The 15,821-nt window shown below is 41.1% G+C and overlaps 1 protein-coding gene across 2 annotated transcripts; it reads right to left on the bottom strand.

The window, feature by feature from the left end:
- Positions 1–1,120: 1,120 nt before the first annotated feature.
- On the bottom strand, positions 1,121–15,741 carry parvb (parvin, beta). 2 transcript variants are annotated; one of them, XM_039017323.1, is made up of 13 exons: positions 14,913–15,741; positions 5,766–5,855; positions 4,924–4,994; positions 4,717–4,819; positions 4,404–4,544; positions 3,532–3,647; positions 3,381–3,439; positions 3,261–3,280; positions 3,110–3,171; positions 2,945–3,013; positions 2,712–2,813; positions 2,520–2,592; positions 1,121–2,075 (listed from the first exon to the last, which is right to left on the bottom strand). In XM_039017323.1, the coding sequence occupies exons 1-13, from the start codon at positions 15,025–15,027 to the stop codon at positions 1,999–2,001; spliced, it is 1,098 nt and encodes a 365-aa protein (XP_038873251.1). In that variant the 5' UTR covers positions 15,028–15,741; the 3' UTR covers positions 1,121–1,998. The 2 variants fall into 2 exon arrangements, with proteins under 2 accessions (XP_038873251.1, XP_038873252.1); XM_039017324.1 differs by lacking the exon at positions 14,913–15,741 and adding an exon at positions 13,086–14,022.
- Between the last annotated feature and the right edge of the window lie 80 nt (positions 15,742–15,821).

Here is a 15,821-nt window from a genome sequence, read left to right as displayed (position 1 = left end):
TTAAGAGGAAGGCCTTCTGACAGTAGACTAACCTGACTGGGATGCACTGTGACCAACAATATGTCAAAGTGTCTCCCTGAGACTAGAGTGTAGCTTCACTGTGCCGTCTGTGTGTGTAGTCCACTCCTCTCCTTAGAGATTCTCTGCCTGAAGTTGACACAAACTTTCCCCCGGAGGCACACCAAAAATGTTTTATCCAGTAAACCTTACCTTCAGAGCAGTAGCAGCAAGCAGACAGAATAGGGGAACTCGTGTGTACAGCTTCCTGACTGACGTCAACACTAAATCAATCCAAATAGCCGTGCTACAAAAAGAAGTACACCCAATCTGACAAGCAGTTCTCCAGAAACATGCCACGGGATAACAGCACAAACAAACTTCGTCCAATTCAGGACCAATTAAACATTTCTATGAGAAACAAAAAGGAAGAATGAAGGAATAAACGGGTAAAAATAAAAATGAGAGGATGCGGAAGGAAGTAAGTAGTGAGCACTTCCTCTTTTATAACTGTGGTTTTGCTACACACAGTTCAGAGTGCGTTCTGAGGAAAGGTCTTGTATATGACGCTTAGTGGTCAAAACTTATAGTTTAGAGCATTAGGATAGAGCGCAGACCGGTAAAAGTGAGGTCACTTCACCTCATAGAAGTGAAAGCGTTCTCTTAGCAAACACACAGGAGGCCCAAACGAACAGGACAGCTCTACTGTATGGCTCACTGACAACCCTATCACACATTCCCTTTGGAAGCTGGCTGTATCAGTTGGTTGTTGTCTGTCCTCCAGCACTCCACAATCATCGACAGAGAGAGACAGAGACAACACACTGCATGTGCTCCATCTCCACGTCAGAGGAGCAGAGAAAAACACAGACGCCATCACCTAGAGAGGAAAGGGAGATTTAGGAAAGGGGAGGTCGCCATGGTAACCAAGGAAATAGACAAGAAAATAAAGACAGGGTCCTAAAATAACCCCATAATTCCTTTGCTAAACCGGATCCAGAGGGTTTGTGATGCGGAGTTCTAATCTACACCCTACTTCTGACTCACTTTGAAGGCAAACTAAGAAAGCTAACGTACATGTATGAAGTGTATAATTAAAGCAACATACGCTGTCTGAGTTGAAACATTTATTTTGGGATAGACAGACATCAAGGCAGATACATACAAGCAGTGAGACAAGTTGTTCTCCTGGCGATCAGACTTGACTCATCCCTCTTAATAATTTACCCTCAGTCTAAAATGCATGAGTGGACTCCTGTAGGCCACAAGCAGCTCTCTGGTCTCTCACTCTCTGCTACATCGCGGTGGAGAGCCTCGCTAGCTGTTCTCCGGACGGTCTACTGGGAATCGTCTGAAGGGCAGGTTAATACCACAATGCTTTGTGGCTCTCTCGGGTACAGTAGGAAGAGAATAACATGGCACTTAAGGCGAAAGGCAACAGGGTCAGCATCGGGTAAGAAATATGGCTTGAACCTGTCCATATAAACAATCGGAGAAATCTAAAAGTACTGTTAGAATTCATTCATATCATACTTTGGAATGGCAACATACAATAGAACAATAGATGTAGTAATAATACCATAATAATGATATGGGAATAATGTACAAAGCTTTCTGAGATATGATATACAGCAAGTCTTAGCAATTGCAACAGTGGATCATAAATATTATCTTATAAAGCAGTAGTGGCTTTTTTTGCATAAAATACAAACCCATGTTTTCCAGTTGCATGAACCTAAAACATGTACTAAAACATGAAACATACGTGTGCTTGGGTAGGGTTAGCATAAAGGAGGATTTAAATACTGTCATTGGGGAGATTAAATACAAACATTCCGAGTCTCTTCAGGCCATCCCACTGATACAAGGGTGGGCCTTTGGTTTAGTCCCAGTGGATTCCTCAGGGGTTCAGACATCAGCCAGTGTGAAGGTAGCACAAACACAGTGCCTTCATTCTCCTCACACTGTACTGTGGCTGTGACTGTGCGTGGCAGGTAGACATCACTCAGAGTTCTTATAGTTGGTGAACAGGTTGTACAACACCCTCAAGGTAGACTTCAGGTTCAAGTTCACAACGTCTAGAACCAAACAAGACAACACAAAATAAGTCAAAAGTTATTCAAAACAAATAAACAAACTGCTCCCAGAGGAAAGATCACAAACACACACACACAAAAATAGGCAAGTCAAGGTAGTTCATGCTGCTTGACTGATTCTGGGTAATATTAGTATGCAAAAATAAAAAATGAAAACACCCACACATCTTGTGAGACTTTATATTCAGAATGATAAGAGCTGGCGGGGTTAGGTTGGGTGTCTGGGTCAAAGGCTGGCTTAGACATACACCAATGTTCAAGTATCTAAAGTGAGGCAACAGCTACACCTATTGGACATCTACGGCATTACAGCTGCTTATGTGTCAAGCTCTCCGATGCACAGTCTACCTAAATCAAGCGTCCCTTTCCAACTGAATTCACACTACCTGCATTCCCCCACCATGTGTTACTGGCTTTCTACTATACCTTCTGGCCTGGCTTTGGGTTTCTTCAGGCCTCCGTCCTGCATCAGTTCAAAGGCAAATGCCACGTTGTGAACCTGAGGGGAACCAGGGGAGAGGATCAACCGGAGGAAACTGCTAACAGTCGACTAAAGAATGACCACATCTACAAGTCCACCACTTACAGAGAAACACCACTTCTAATAATCCTAACTACCTTCTGCTCAAAGTTCTCTGGTGTGAGGAAGAAGTTGTAGAGGGGGACAAAGTAGTTCTCCAGCAGTCCCATCAGCAGCACCAGGTACACACCATCAGCAAACTGGACACAAGAATATAAAAACCACATGACGATATGGAGGAAAACTCACTGTATCTTATGCCCAGTAGCTACAGTATGTTATATTGATTGAGCTGTTGTGTATTTAAATAAAGCATCATCAGATTTCTAACCTGTGACTCCAACTCTGTGACCTCCAGGTTCAGCTTGTTCAGGTGTTTGTTCACAAAGGTGATGAGGGACTGATGGAGAGAGGGATAAAAAGAACGAAGCGTAAAGTATGACGGAACCAAACACAATGCATTCTGCAAGTTTGAATCTCTCTTCAAATATTTTACCTTCTTCACAACATTGAGCTTGTCCGGTGCATGATCCAGGAGGGTGTCAAATGCATCCCTTTCTGAGAAACAGGAGATAACAATAATAAAAAAAACTCCACAATAATCAAATTTTACAACTGACCTCAATGTTCAACCAACAAGTACTCACCAAATCTACCCATCATCATCCTAAAAAGAAGATAAAGAAAAGCAGAATTGTTACACCTGTATACTGTAAGGACTTCCACGGAAACTGAAAACATACAACCGATATAACGGTAGTACATACTCTGTAGTGCTCGTCAGCTCCTTAGTCACATGAGACGTCTGCAGTATGCCTTCTCTTTTCTAAAACAATCAAAACCACCAACACAGGTCAACGAGTCATCATCACGACGTATAATAGATAATAGATGTCAATGTGTGCTGTGTCTCCTTACCTTGACCACCACCACCTGTACCGAGACGTGCTCTGGCAGTCTGATGGGGGCCAGGTAGTGCATGGCCAGAGCCACCAGCAGGTACACTATGGCCACCAGGTTCTTAGCATGGATAGCTGTGGACGGCAGAGGAGACCAGAAGAGGACGTTGTGAGCCGTGACATCACTTTGAATTACCATGGCTAGAATGACTTTACCATGGTTGAATGGTGTGCTATATTCACTTCAGTACTACTGTAATTCAGGTGAAATAAGGTGAAATACAGTTCAGTACTACTGTAAATCAGGTGAAATACAGGTCAGTACTACTGTAAATCAAGTGAAATACAGTTCAGTACTACTGTAAATCAGGTGAAATACAGTTCAGTACTACTATAAATCAAGTGAAATACAGTTCAGTACTACTGTAAATCAAGTGAAATACAGTTCAGTACTACTGTAAATCAGGTGAAATACAGTTCAGTACTACTGTAAATCAAGTGGAATACAGTTCAGTACTACTATAAATCAGGTGAAATACAGTTCAGTACTACTGTAAATCAGGTGAAATACAGTTCAGTACTACTGTAAATCAAGTGAAATACAGTTCAGTACTACTGTAAATCAGGTTAAATACAGTTCAGTACTACTATAAATCAAGTGAAATACAGTTCAGTACTACTATAAATCAGGTTAAATACAGTGCCTATGGTAATATTCAACGAGAAGATAATGTATCTCTTTAAAGACTTTAAAGATGCCATAACAGAACTGATCTGTAGTAGCGATTGTGTAAAAGTATGTGTCTGATGGTCTGTGAACCCTTACGTTAGTCCTGTGTGTCAAACTGGATATTGAATTACTGTATTTTCAGGGCTTAGTGGACAACTCACAGTCGACGCTCCACTCGATGGACCAGCCGTGAGGCCGGAGCAGCTCGTTGACGGCCTCCAGTACCGTCTGGAGCTTCTGTTTCTGTCCTATCTCTGACTGGGTCACCTCAGCCACGTTCAGCTTACGCCCAGACAGCTTCTCTGTCACCGGGAGAGAGGAGTTACACGGTTATGCAAATCTGTATACTACAACATTCATCCAAATACTGTGTACTGCAAAGTTACTTCTTCAACTCTATAATTTGATGTACAAACGATCAAACACAAGTTCAGCCACAGACACTACACAAAGTCCAAACTAATTCTTCCTTACCAAATAATTTCTGAAGCACCTGTCCATCATAGCAATCCTCCTCCAAGCCTTTGACGATGATCCTGTCCTCTTCCAGCTCATTGTTGATCCAGTCTATCAATACCTAGGAACAAGAACATACAGTTGAAGTTTCAGGTTTGGATCTGTTACCGGTGTTTGATCTACAGTATACAGAAAGAAATACTAAGCTTTGCATAAGACACATACCCTCTGAAGATCTTTGAATTTTGGATTCTCCCTTGAGGTCGGATCCAGCATGTTCCTCTCAGCATTCTCTTCTAAGAAAGGCATGATTGGAGAAAGACACTCAGCTGTGAAGCCAGAGGGATCCAACTAATACATGATGGAAGTGAACACATATTCTGACACATTCGAAGACTTCAACATGCCCACCCAACCCCCACACACACACTCAGTCCTCTTCTCCTTTAGAGAGCACAGTTATCTTAAATCATAGAGTGAATCAGATTGGTGATGAGCGGAATTATTAAGACACAGGGTGTTGTGCTAACTCCACCCCTGCACATTGCTCTTTCATTTCCTCTTCCACCAAAGGTCACTCACAGACAAAATTAGTTCCCAGAGTGCCCAGAAGTCACCCCCAATCAACTTCAGTAAGGTCTCCAGACATAACCTCATAACCCTCAGGCACCAACGAGTACAATTGTCACCAAAGGCCAAAAGTGTCATCAACAGTCCACCAAAGGCATCAGAAGTCAGTGACCAATACACCTACAAGACTGAAGTGGAATGACAACAAATGGCACAACAGTTTTGGATACATAAGATTCTGTAGATGAGAGAGCCTGTGGTTTGTCCAGGAGGCCTACAGAGACATTCCAAGTAGAATCCTTTCCCCCAGAGGGTTCTACATGGAACCCAAAAGGGTTCTACCAGGAACCAAAAAGGGTTCTCCTATGGGAGTGTACTGTATGTATTGAGGTTAGCATTAGGAGTTTGAGTTGGTGTTACCGAGCAACACAGAAACATGTTGTGCGTATGAAGGTTAGTTTTCGGGTAAAGGTTTGAGTTTTAGGAGTTATTGTTACCCAGCATGGTGTCCTCAGGGTGGATTTCAGTCCCAGAGGGCAGCATGGGAGTGTTGATGGCATTCTTCCCCTCCTCATGAAGGTCACTCACTGGGGACAGGGACAACAGAGAGGACCCAGCATTAGATAAACAAGTTTAATCAATAGCATTAACCTCAGAGTGACCCCCACCACACACATACACACACCTTCAGTTTCAAATTGTATTAGTCGTATGTACGGGATACGCATGGTGTACATCGTCCAATCGCCACGACAACAACATAACAAAAATAAGGAAAGACAAGAATACTAACATAAAGTAAATGGCTCTGTGGAGTAGAAGAAACAACAACGTACAGCTCAAGTTTCAGGTGTAGATCTGTTATCAGAGAGCCTAACACACACACACACACACACACACACACACACACACACACACACACACACACACACACACACACACACACACACACACACACACACACACACACACACACACACACACACACACACACACACACACACACACGTGAAGATATTTATATTTTCCATTCTATTAAAGCTCAGTGAGAGGACACACACACAGCACACCCCACAGCTGTCTAAGGGTGGCAGCGGTGGGCTCCTGTGTGTGTGTGTCTGTGCGTGCGTGCGTGTCTACCCAACTGTCTGGTGTGAGGGGGGGATTAACACACTGCCTGGAGCCTAAGACCGACGCCACACCTTCTCCATGGGTAGTTCTACACTAATACTAATCCAGAAATCTAATGACTCTATTAGTGAATTGATGATAACAAGCACTCAATAGGACGCATCAACATGAATTCGCTGATCACTGAGGATGTAAACAGTCTCTTGTGACTGTTAAGCGCATGTAATATTTGATCCTGGGTTCCCGAGACTAGGCTGTAAACAAACCACAAGATGAAGCCAAACCAATCTGTTGCTGAGCTGAGCTTTGATTCACCTTCACTGACACAGGCTGACTTTACCTCTGGGATGTGGCTAGAGTCTACATTTAGGCCTCCAACCCTAATGGCTACATTCCTTTCATCTTCCTCTGCGGCAGAAAACAGCAGACAGCACATTTATGGTATGCAGAAAAGGGATGTTGTTGATGTTGGAGAGAGGAGTAGTCCTCTGTAGTTTGTAAAGATGTCCTATCTGATTTGCCCTGCTGTAGAGCTCAACCACAAGCCAGCGGGCCTGCCTGCATCACACACCAGATCAGCATTTCCTTGATAATTACAGTCCTGCATTTCATCATAATTGTGCTATTTCCTCCCACTGTGACTCTGTCCAGTACATCTGTGATACAATCGAATGAGTGAAAATTACTGTTAAGGATTTGACCAAAGCCCTCCCAAACAATAATATAATATAATATAGCCAAATAATACTGCCATAGAAATGTAATGTGTCAATAGATCACAACCGAAGCTGAATCTGGATTACTCCCCAGTTACTTGGAAACTGAAGAAAAAATATTCAGCATGCATTTCTCATATCAAAACACAAACACGAACAGGTCCCTAAACAGCAACATACCAGCAGCACTCACAAAATGTAAATACGGTACAGGGCATGCTTCCCCATTCATAAATCAGAGTTCCATAAGCAGCCAGCCCTTCCAGCCAATCCCACCATGTCAAACAGAACTACCTTGTTTCTTCCTCTTGGTCCCACATAGTAGGCCCGCCATGTCTCCAGAAATTAGCCCAGGGATCCCAGAGGTGCTCAGAGAGTAGCAGCGAAGTGAAGGTATAGTGGTAGAGAGAGTGTGTGTGTGAGAGTGTGTGTGAGGTCCTGCCCGGTGGGACTAGGCAGTGGCCGAGGCGTCATCACGTGTTTATTTCTGTCACAACCCCCCCACCCTTGCGGTCCAGTTACAGGAGCAGAGGAGGGGTGGGTGTATGAGTGTGTGTGTGTGTTGGTTCTTCTATCCTTGTGGGGACCTAAAATCCCCCAAAGTCCCCACAAGGATAGTAAAACTAGGTTACAACTAGGGTTAGGGTTAGAATTAGGGTCAAGGGTTAGGAGTTAGGTTTAGGGTTACGGGTTAGATAAAATAGGATGGGGGGGGGGGGGGATTACCAGGGCAGGAAAGGAACTGCAACCACAATAGCAGAACACTACCTAACTAACCCCTGGGACGCTACAGACAACACAGGGCAGGACAGAGAGCATGGATACTACTACACTACACTACTGCACTGACGTGGACCATGTTGTGTTTGTGTACCCAATCTAGCAGCAGCAGTACTGCGTAGGAAGGTGCAGAGTAACACAATATGATTAAACTATCATAACATATAGGAGAACAGTCTAATGCTGAATAAACTCAGACAGCAGTGTGATGTTCCTGTTTTTTGTTTATATGATAATCAGAGGTAAGCTACATATGAAAAACCCAACAGGCTATCTTTCTTGGTTAGAGATGTTCTTTAGTGTACAACTTCGTCCTTATGCTATCAGCGTTGCTTTCAGGTCTTAAAGGTCCAATGCAGCTGTTTTTATCTCAATATCAAATAATTTCCTGGTAACAATTAAGTAACTTACTGTGATCGTTTTCAATTAAAATGATCAAAAAGAAACAAAAATAGCATCTTAGCAATTTCCCAATAAATAATTTTGCTAGGACTGCATGGGAGTTGTCTGGGTGGAAAACCAGCTGTTGTTGGCAGAGAGGTTTGGAACTCTCTTTCTTATTGGTCTATTAAAGAATTTACCACCTGGTGATTTTACCAGGCAGGCCAAAACTCCATCCCACCACAACAGGCTGACATTTCCTACACTAAAAGGGCATTATCATAATTTTCTAAATGTCACAGTATTATTCTAACCTCATAGTGTGTAAATATACACTATATACAAAAGTATGTGGACAGCAGTTCAAATTAGTGGATTTGGCTATTTCAGTATATTCAGTATATATTTCAGTATAAAATCGAGCACACAGCCATGCAATCTCCATAGACAAACATTGGCAGTAGAATCTTGGCCATGTACTGTTATAATCTCAACCCGGCACAGCCAAAAGAGGACTGGCCACCCCTCAGAGCCTGGTTCCTCTCTAGGTTTCTTCCTAGGTTCCTGCCTTTCTAGGGAGTTTTACCTAGCCACCGTGCTTGTACATCTGCATTGCTTGCTGTTTGGGGTTTTAGGCTGGGTTCCTGTATAGCACTTTGTGACATCGGCTGATGTAAAAAGGGCTTTATAAATAAATGTGATTGATTGATTGAATGGCCTTACTGAAGAGCTCAGTGTCTTTCAACGTGGCACCGTTGAGCAGCCCCGGTCAACTGTAAGTGCTCTTATTGTGAAGTGGAAATGTCTAGGAGCAACAACGGCTCAGCCGCAAAGTGGTAGGCCACACACGCTCACAGAACGGGACCGCCGAGTGCTGAAGCGTGTAAAAATCGATTGTCCTCGGTTGCAACACGATTCCAAACTACCTCTGGTAAGCAACATCAGCACATTAACTGTTCATCAGGAGCTTCATGAAATGGGTTTCCATGGCCGAGCAGCCGCACACAAGCCTAAGATCATTTTTGACTGCACTGGGCCTTTAATCTGTTTTGCTGCATTGAACAATGAATCGTGCGCTAAAAGTATTCGTCTTAATATAATTACACTAACTCAGTTCTACCCCCGGCCTTGCAGTGAAATAAATCACCAGCCAGCTTCTTTGCAGGCATTATATGAAACACCTGTCATGGTTAAGACCATTAGCAGAGTAGAGTAGGCAGAAGACTGCAGTCAATCGACAAAAACAACAACATACCACAAGCAATTTAGTTGTAAGCTGGAGGTAAAGTGTGTCAAATTCATGGTGTAAATATCATCTAAATATACCCATTCTATGAAGATGAAAAGCTTACATCTCCTTATATCTCAGTAGATTTTCAACGTACAACAAGGTTCCCGTGCCCCCTGAGGGAACTTGATTTACTGTGACCCGGGGAAAGTTATTTATGCCTCAGTGAGACAGGCAAGGCCTTAAATTTAGCCCAGGTTATTTATGTCGGGCAGGCAGCATAGGCGTGAGTGACTAAACGGACACAGAATCCATACACGCCCACTGTCCAGAGCTGAGATGACCATGTCACAACCCTGGCCTGGGCTATTCAGAGCTTTCAGTTGACTATGATGACAGTCATGCTGACTCTACTACTGGTAAACCTTCACTGATTGATAACACTTATCAGGCTTCAGAAATAACATTACATAAAGGAACATCATTTCAACTGAGAAAACTATCGCAATCAAATATTTCTCTACATCTCTATATTTCTCTATTTCTCTATAACTGCCAAGAGACAGTTAAAATATATATACTGTATATACACAGTGCCAGAAACTATTCATACCCCTTGGCTTATTCCACCATCTTGTTGTGTTACAGCCTGCATTCAAAATGTATTAAATTAAAAAAATGTCTCACTCATCTACACACAAATACCCATAATGACAATGTGAAAACGTGTTTTTAGAAATGTTTGCAAATTTGTTGAAAATTAAATACAGAAATATGTCATTTACATACAGTGCCGTTGTCACGCCCTGGCCTTAGTTATCTTTGTTTTCTTTATTATTTTAGTTAGGTCAGGGTGTGACATGGGGGATGTATGTGTTTTGTATTGTCTAGGGGTTTGTATGTTTATGGGGCAGTGTCTGGTCTAGGTGTATGTATGTCTATGGTTGCCTAGATTGGTTCTCAATTAGAGACAGCTGTCTATTGTTGTCTCTGATTGGGAACCATATTTAGGCAGCCATATTCATTAGGTAGTTCGTGGGTGATTGTCTATGTCTATGTTGCATGTTAGCACATTGTTTATATAGCTTCACGGTCGTCGTTTATTTTTTTGATTAGTTTGTATAGTGTTCTTCGTTTTCGTCTTCAATAAATAGAATAATGTATTCTAACCACGCTGCGCTTTGGTCCTCCTCTCTTCCACCATAAGACGATCGTGACAGCCGTTCAAAAGTTTGGGGTCACTTAGAAATGTCCTTGTTTTAGAAAGAAAAACAAAAAAAATGTGTCCATTAAAATAACATCAAATTAATCAGAAATACAGTGTAGACAATGTTAATGTTGTAAATGATTATTATTATCATTAAATAGTACCCGCAAAACACCGGTCTCAACATCAACAGCGAAGAGGCGACTCCGGGATGCTGGCCTTCGAGGCAGAGTTCCTCTGTCCAGTGTCTGTGTTCTTTCGCCCATCTTAATATTTTATTTTTATTGGCCAGTCTGAGATATGACTTTTTCTTTGCAATTCTGCCTAGAAGGCCAGCATCCCGGAGTCGCCTCTTCACTGTTGATGTTGAGACTGGTGTTTTGCGGGTACTATTTAATGAAGCTGCCAGTTGAGGACTTATGAGGCGTCTGTTTCTCAAACTAGAGGTATTTCTGATCAATTTGATGTTATTTTAATGGACAAAAAACGTGTTTTTCTTTCAAAAACAACGACATTTCTAAGTGACCCCAAACTTTTGAACGGTAGTGTAAGTATTCACACCTCTGAGTCATTACTTTGTAGAAGCGCCTTTGGCAGCAATTACAGCTGTGAGTCTTTTTCGGTAATTCTCTAAGTGCATTGTATAATATTTGCCCATTACTCTTTTTAAATCATTCAAGTTCTGTCAAGTTGATTGTTGATCATTATTAGGCAGCCATTTTCAAGTCTTGCCATAGATTTATTTTCTAGCCGATTCAAGTCAAAACTGTAACTAGGCCACTCGGGAACATTCAATGTCATCTTGGTAAGCAACTCCAGTGTATATTTGGCCTTGTGTTTTAGGTTATTGTCCTGTTGAAAGGTGAATTCATCTCCCAGTGTCTGTTGGAAAGCAGACTGAACCAGGTTTTCCTCTAGGATTTTGCCTGTGCTTAGAGCTGTATGGCGTTTCTTTTTATCCCCCCAAAAAACTATAGTATTTGCCGATGACAACATACCAATAACATGATGCAGCCACCACCATGCTTGAAAATATGAAGAGCGGTAGTCAGTGATGTGTTGTGTTGGATTTGCCCCAAACATAACGCTTTGTATTCAGGACAAAAAGTTAATTCATTTGACACATTTTTTTGTAGAATTACTATAGTGTTTCTTGTTGCAAACAGGATGCATGTTTTGGAATATTTTTTATTCTGTACAGGCTTCCTTCTTTTCACTCTGTCATTTAGGTTATTATTGTTGAGTAACTACAATGTTGATCCGTACTCAGTTTTCTCATATCCCAACCATTAAAAACTCTTTAACTGTTTAAAATCACTATTGACCATGGTGAAATCCCTGAGCAGTTTACTTCCTCTCCGGTAACTGAGTTAGGAAGGACATCTGTATCTTTGTAGTGACTGGGTGTATTGATACACCATCCAAAGCCTAATTAATAACTTCACCACTCAAAGGGATATTCAGCATCTGCTTATTATTCTTTTTTTTTTTACACATCTACCAATCGGTGCCTTCTTTTTGCGAGGTCTTTATGGTTGAATCCTTGCTTGAAATTCACTACTCGCTTGAGAGACCTTACAGATAATTGTATGTGTGGGGTACAGAGATGGGTTAGTCATTCAAAAATCATGTTAAACACTATTATTGAACATGGAATGAGTTCATCCAACTTATTATGCGATTTGTTAAGCACCTTTTTTACTCCTGAACTTATTTAGGCTTCCTATAACAAAGGGGTTGAACACTTATTGACTCAAGACATTTCAGATTTTAATTTTGTATACATTTCTAAACATGTCTACAAACAAAATTCCATTTTGACATTATGGGGTATTGTGTGTAAACACTTCTTTGGTTACTACATGATTCCATATGTGTTATTTCAGTTTTGATGTCTTCACTATTATTCTACAATGTAGAAAATAGTAAAAATAAAGAAAAACCCTGGAATGAGTAGGTGTGTCCAAACTTTTGACTGGAACTATATATCATTAAAAAAATATATATAAAAATATAAATAATTTAATGTTTAAATTGTCCTCTGTGTTATACAAATACTTTCCCTGTGAAAATGAGTGCTGGGGACATATCAAAAGCCCATTTATTCAGTGTAATTTTAGAAGTTAGTTAGGTGACTGACTGTATTATACAAACATTCATTTATTTTTTACATTTGCAGGGGAAATGCAGTCGGTCACCTAACTAACTTCTCAAATTACACTGAATAAATGGGCTTTTGATACTCATTTTCACAGGGAAAGTATTTCTCTATAGCTTCTCCGGCAAATCATTTCTAGATTATATATTTACTACATAGACTAGAACGAAAAATATTATGCTGAAACTAAAATATGTGAAACAAAAAATAACTTACTTGTGGGAGTACTTTCTGAGGTAGACATTGCTGTAACACTGAAATAATATTTCCCTCAGTCACACCCATTAAGACATAATGGAGACAGTAAGGATACACTCTTCATTATAATCAATTTAAGGCCATGACTAGCACTTTTTACTGACTATTATCACTCTAAAGTCCAGTGCAGTGGTGATTGACACTAGCCTTAAAAGAACACATCAGGGAGAGAGATGCTTCCTTTCTGTTTATCTGCAGAAACAGTCACAAACACATGATATCTAGGTCCGGCACACACAGCAGGAATCTGAGTTCAACACATAGCAGTAATACAGCTATTATAACAGACATTTATTTTCTTCAGAAGGCGTTATAATGTGTATTTGGCCTTGATCACAAGCTGCTGTTCATAGTCTCAAACTGAGAGTTGCAACTTGCACACTTATTGGGCAAATCATAGAGTACTGAATGTGTGGTTTTCATTTTGATTTTTTTTGTAGGCAACAAGCTCTCTCAGGTACCCCTTCAGGATACACAGAGATGAAAGGCAATTTCCCAAAGAGCGAAATTTAATATAGAAAGTGCCTAAAGTAATTACCCAGTGAATGTACAGTTAGGCCTATACCACTCAGCTAACTCGTTTTGTCTGGTTGTGATCTTTCTTAGTTAAAAAGACTACAACCAAACTGACCTGGCTACACCTTTCAATCATTCACTGAATACATCTACTTTTATTTTTTTATTCTGCATTTATCACAGAGTGCTGTCTTGAAACTGTTCTTCCATCCCCCCAGGCCAGGGCTATCATCACTTTCACCAGTCACCACAAAGGGGCACTCTTTAGCTGTGGTATAAGTAACAAACAGGGAACATGAGCTTTACCTTCAGGAAATCTATTCCCCCTTAATAGAGCACGTGCCCAGAACACATATAGGAGGTACTGAGTGTTGATGACTGGAATTTACTGGGGTTCCACAGCAATTACAACCTAGCCTCCATTTTCCTGCCTTTAGAGTTTCTTATATAGAGAATGACAAACACATGGCCAGGCAGGGAGGGACTGACACACACACACACACACACACACACACACACACACACACACACACACACACACACACACACACACACACACACACACACACACACACACACAGGGGCCAAATCTTGCAGCTGTTCATACTAGACAGAGAGTTGGGAAGTGGGCTTCAAAATAGCTTGGTAAATAAATGAAAAAGTGAAACTGCACAACTAGGACAGACCAAACCTTATTCAAAAGAGAAGAGAAAGTAAACATCATGGGAAAGTAATCCTCTTACTCCTTATCTTAATAACCTTGCATTCTTGGCATAGGTGATGACCATCTGATCTATTTATGTTTATTACATCATGAGGAATGCCACTTGCCAGTCTACTTTCTTTGTGGCTTTGTTTTTACTTGCTTACATTGAGTATTCACTTTGAAACTTCCCAAGGTTGAGAGTTTTTTTTTTATGTACACAAAGTTTAACAGTTAAAAGACTTGCCATGGCATGTATGATTTGTATTGAAGTCCAATGTTTTATAATAGTAGGCTACTTCTGATCATAGCCATTTCAATGGCTTGAAATAAAGATGAGAAATAATTGACAAAGATGTGGCTCATGCAACCCGGTTGTTGTTCTTTATTCCAACTAAAAAGGTTTTATGAAGTCATATCCTACATTTAGACCCTTGTCAATATAATGTATTGATGGGAAACGTAAATTGCAGCACCATGGACAGCGGGGAATAAAACGGATACACAAATGTGTGGTATAATGACAATGTATAACGTCACGCTTTAGGGAATTAAGCATATGTTACCTTCTTTGGACTTCTTCTTTCTAACCAGCGTTCCTCCTAATTTTCCAAGGAAAGATTCGTCCTTTTTCATCTTGCCTGACTGCGAAGTCGCTGACCTAACAGGAGCTCCAGCCATCTTTGACGAACGGTCAACTAACTGTTCGCTGCAGCTCAATTCTGTGAAACCTCAATCCCCGTGATTCATTGAACACCTGGAATTAAGTCCGCTGGCAGGAAAAAGGACGTGGCGCTTCAAAAGAAGACAACACTTCGGGCCGGTAGCGGTAACAATAGGCAAAGAGGAGCGCCCGTTTGACTTCAATGGACCGGATGACTCAGTTAGCAGACAAGGCATCGCCTTTATTATTAGCTACCCGACAGCGCCGGTCAATGGCTGGATGTAGGTTGTCCCATGAGAGGAGAGGATGCGTCACACAATAGCCCACAGAGCGACGGACCCACTGCTTGATGCATAACAATTTGTCATAGGCTACTCAACATCTATACCAGTAGTCCTTATTCAGAATCAGAACCAGATCTAATACTCTTGAGGAACTAATAAATAATTAACTAACACATTTATATTATGGATATTTTGGTATGTATTCCCATTTCCATGTATTTTGGCAGTAGTGTTTTACAGCAGTATTTCTATGGTATGCTCTAGTTTTCCATAGAAAATAGGTTTTGCTTTTGACACAGATCACAGCATTGTCTACATCTTTTCTGACCAACAGCTCGCTGCATCCTCTGTATTAATACTGAATGACCCTATGACTTAACTTAATTTGCGCAAACAGGAAGTTGTTTCTCAATTTCCATCACACATGGACTGATGAAAACAGAGAGTAACCATGATATTCATATTTTGTTGTGTTGCAATATGGAGATTATGCAGTGCTGCAAGTTTCAGACATGTTCAATTACTAG

Source organism: Salvelinus namaycush, chromosome 21 (assembly GCF_016432855.1).
Source record: "Salvelinus namaycush isolate Seneca chromosome 21, SaNama_1.0, whole genome shotgun sequence".
In the NCBI taxonomy this organism is placed as follows: domain Eukaryota; kingdom Metazoa; phylum Chordata; class Actinopteri; order Salmoniformes; family Salmonidae; genus Salvelinus; species Salvelinus namaycush.
This window is presented reverse-complemented; position numbering and strand designations above follow the sequence as displayed.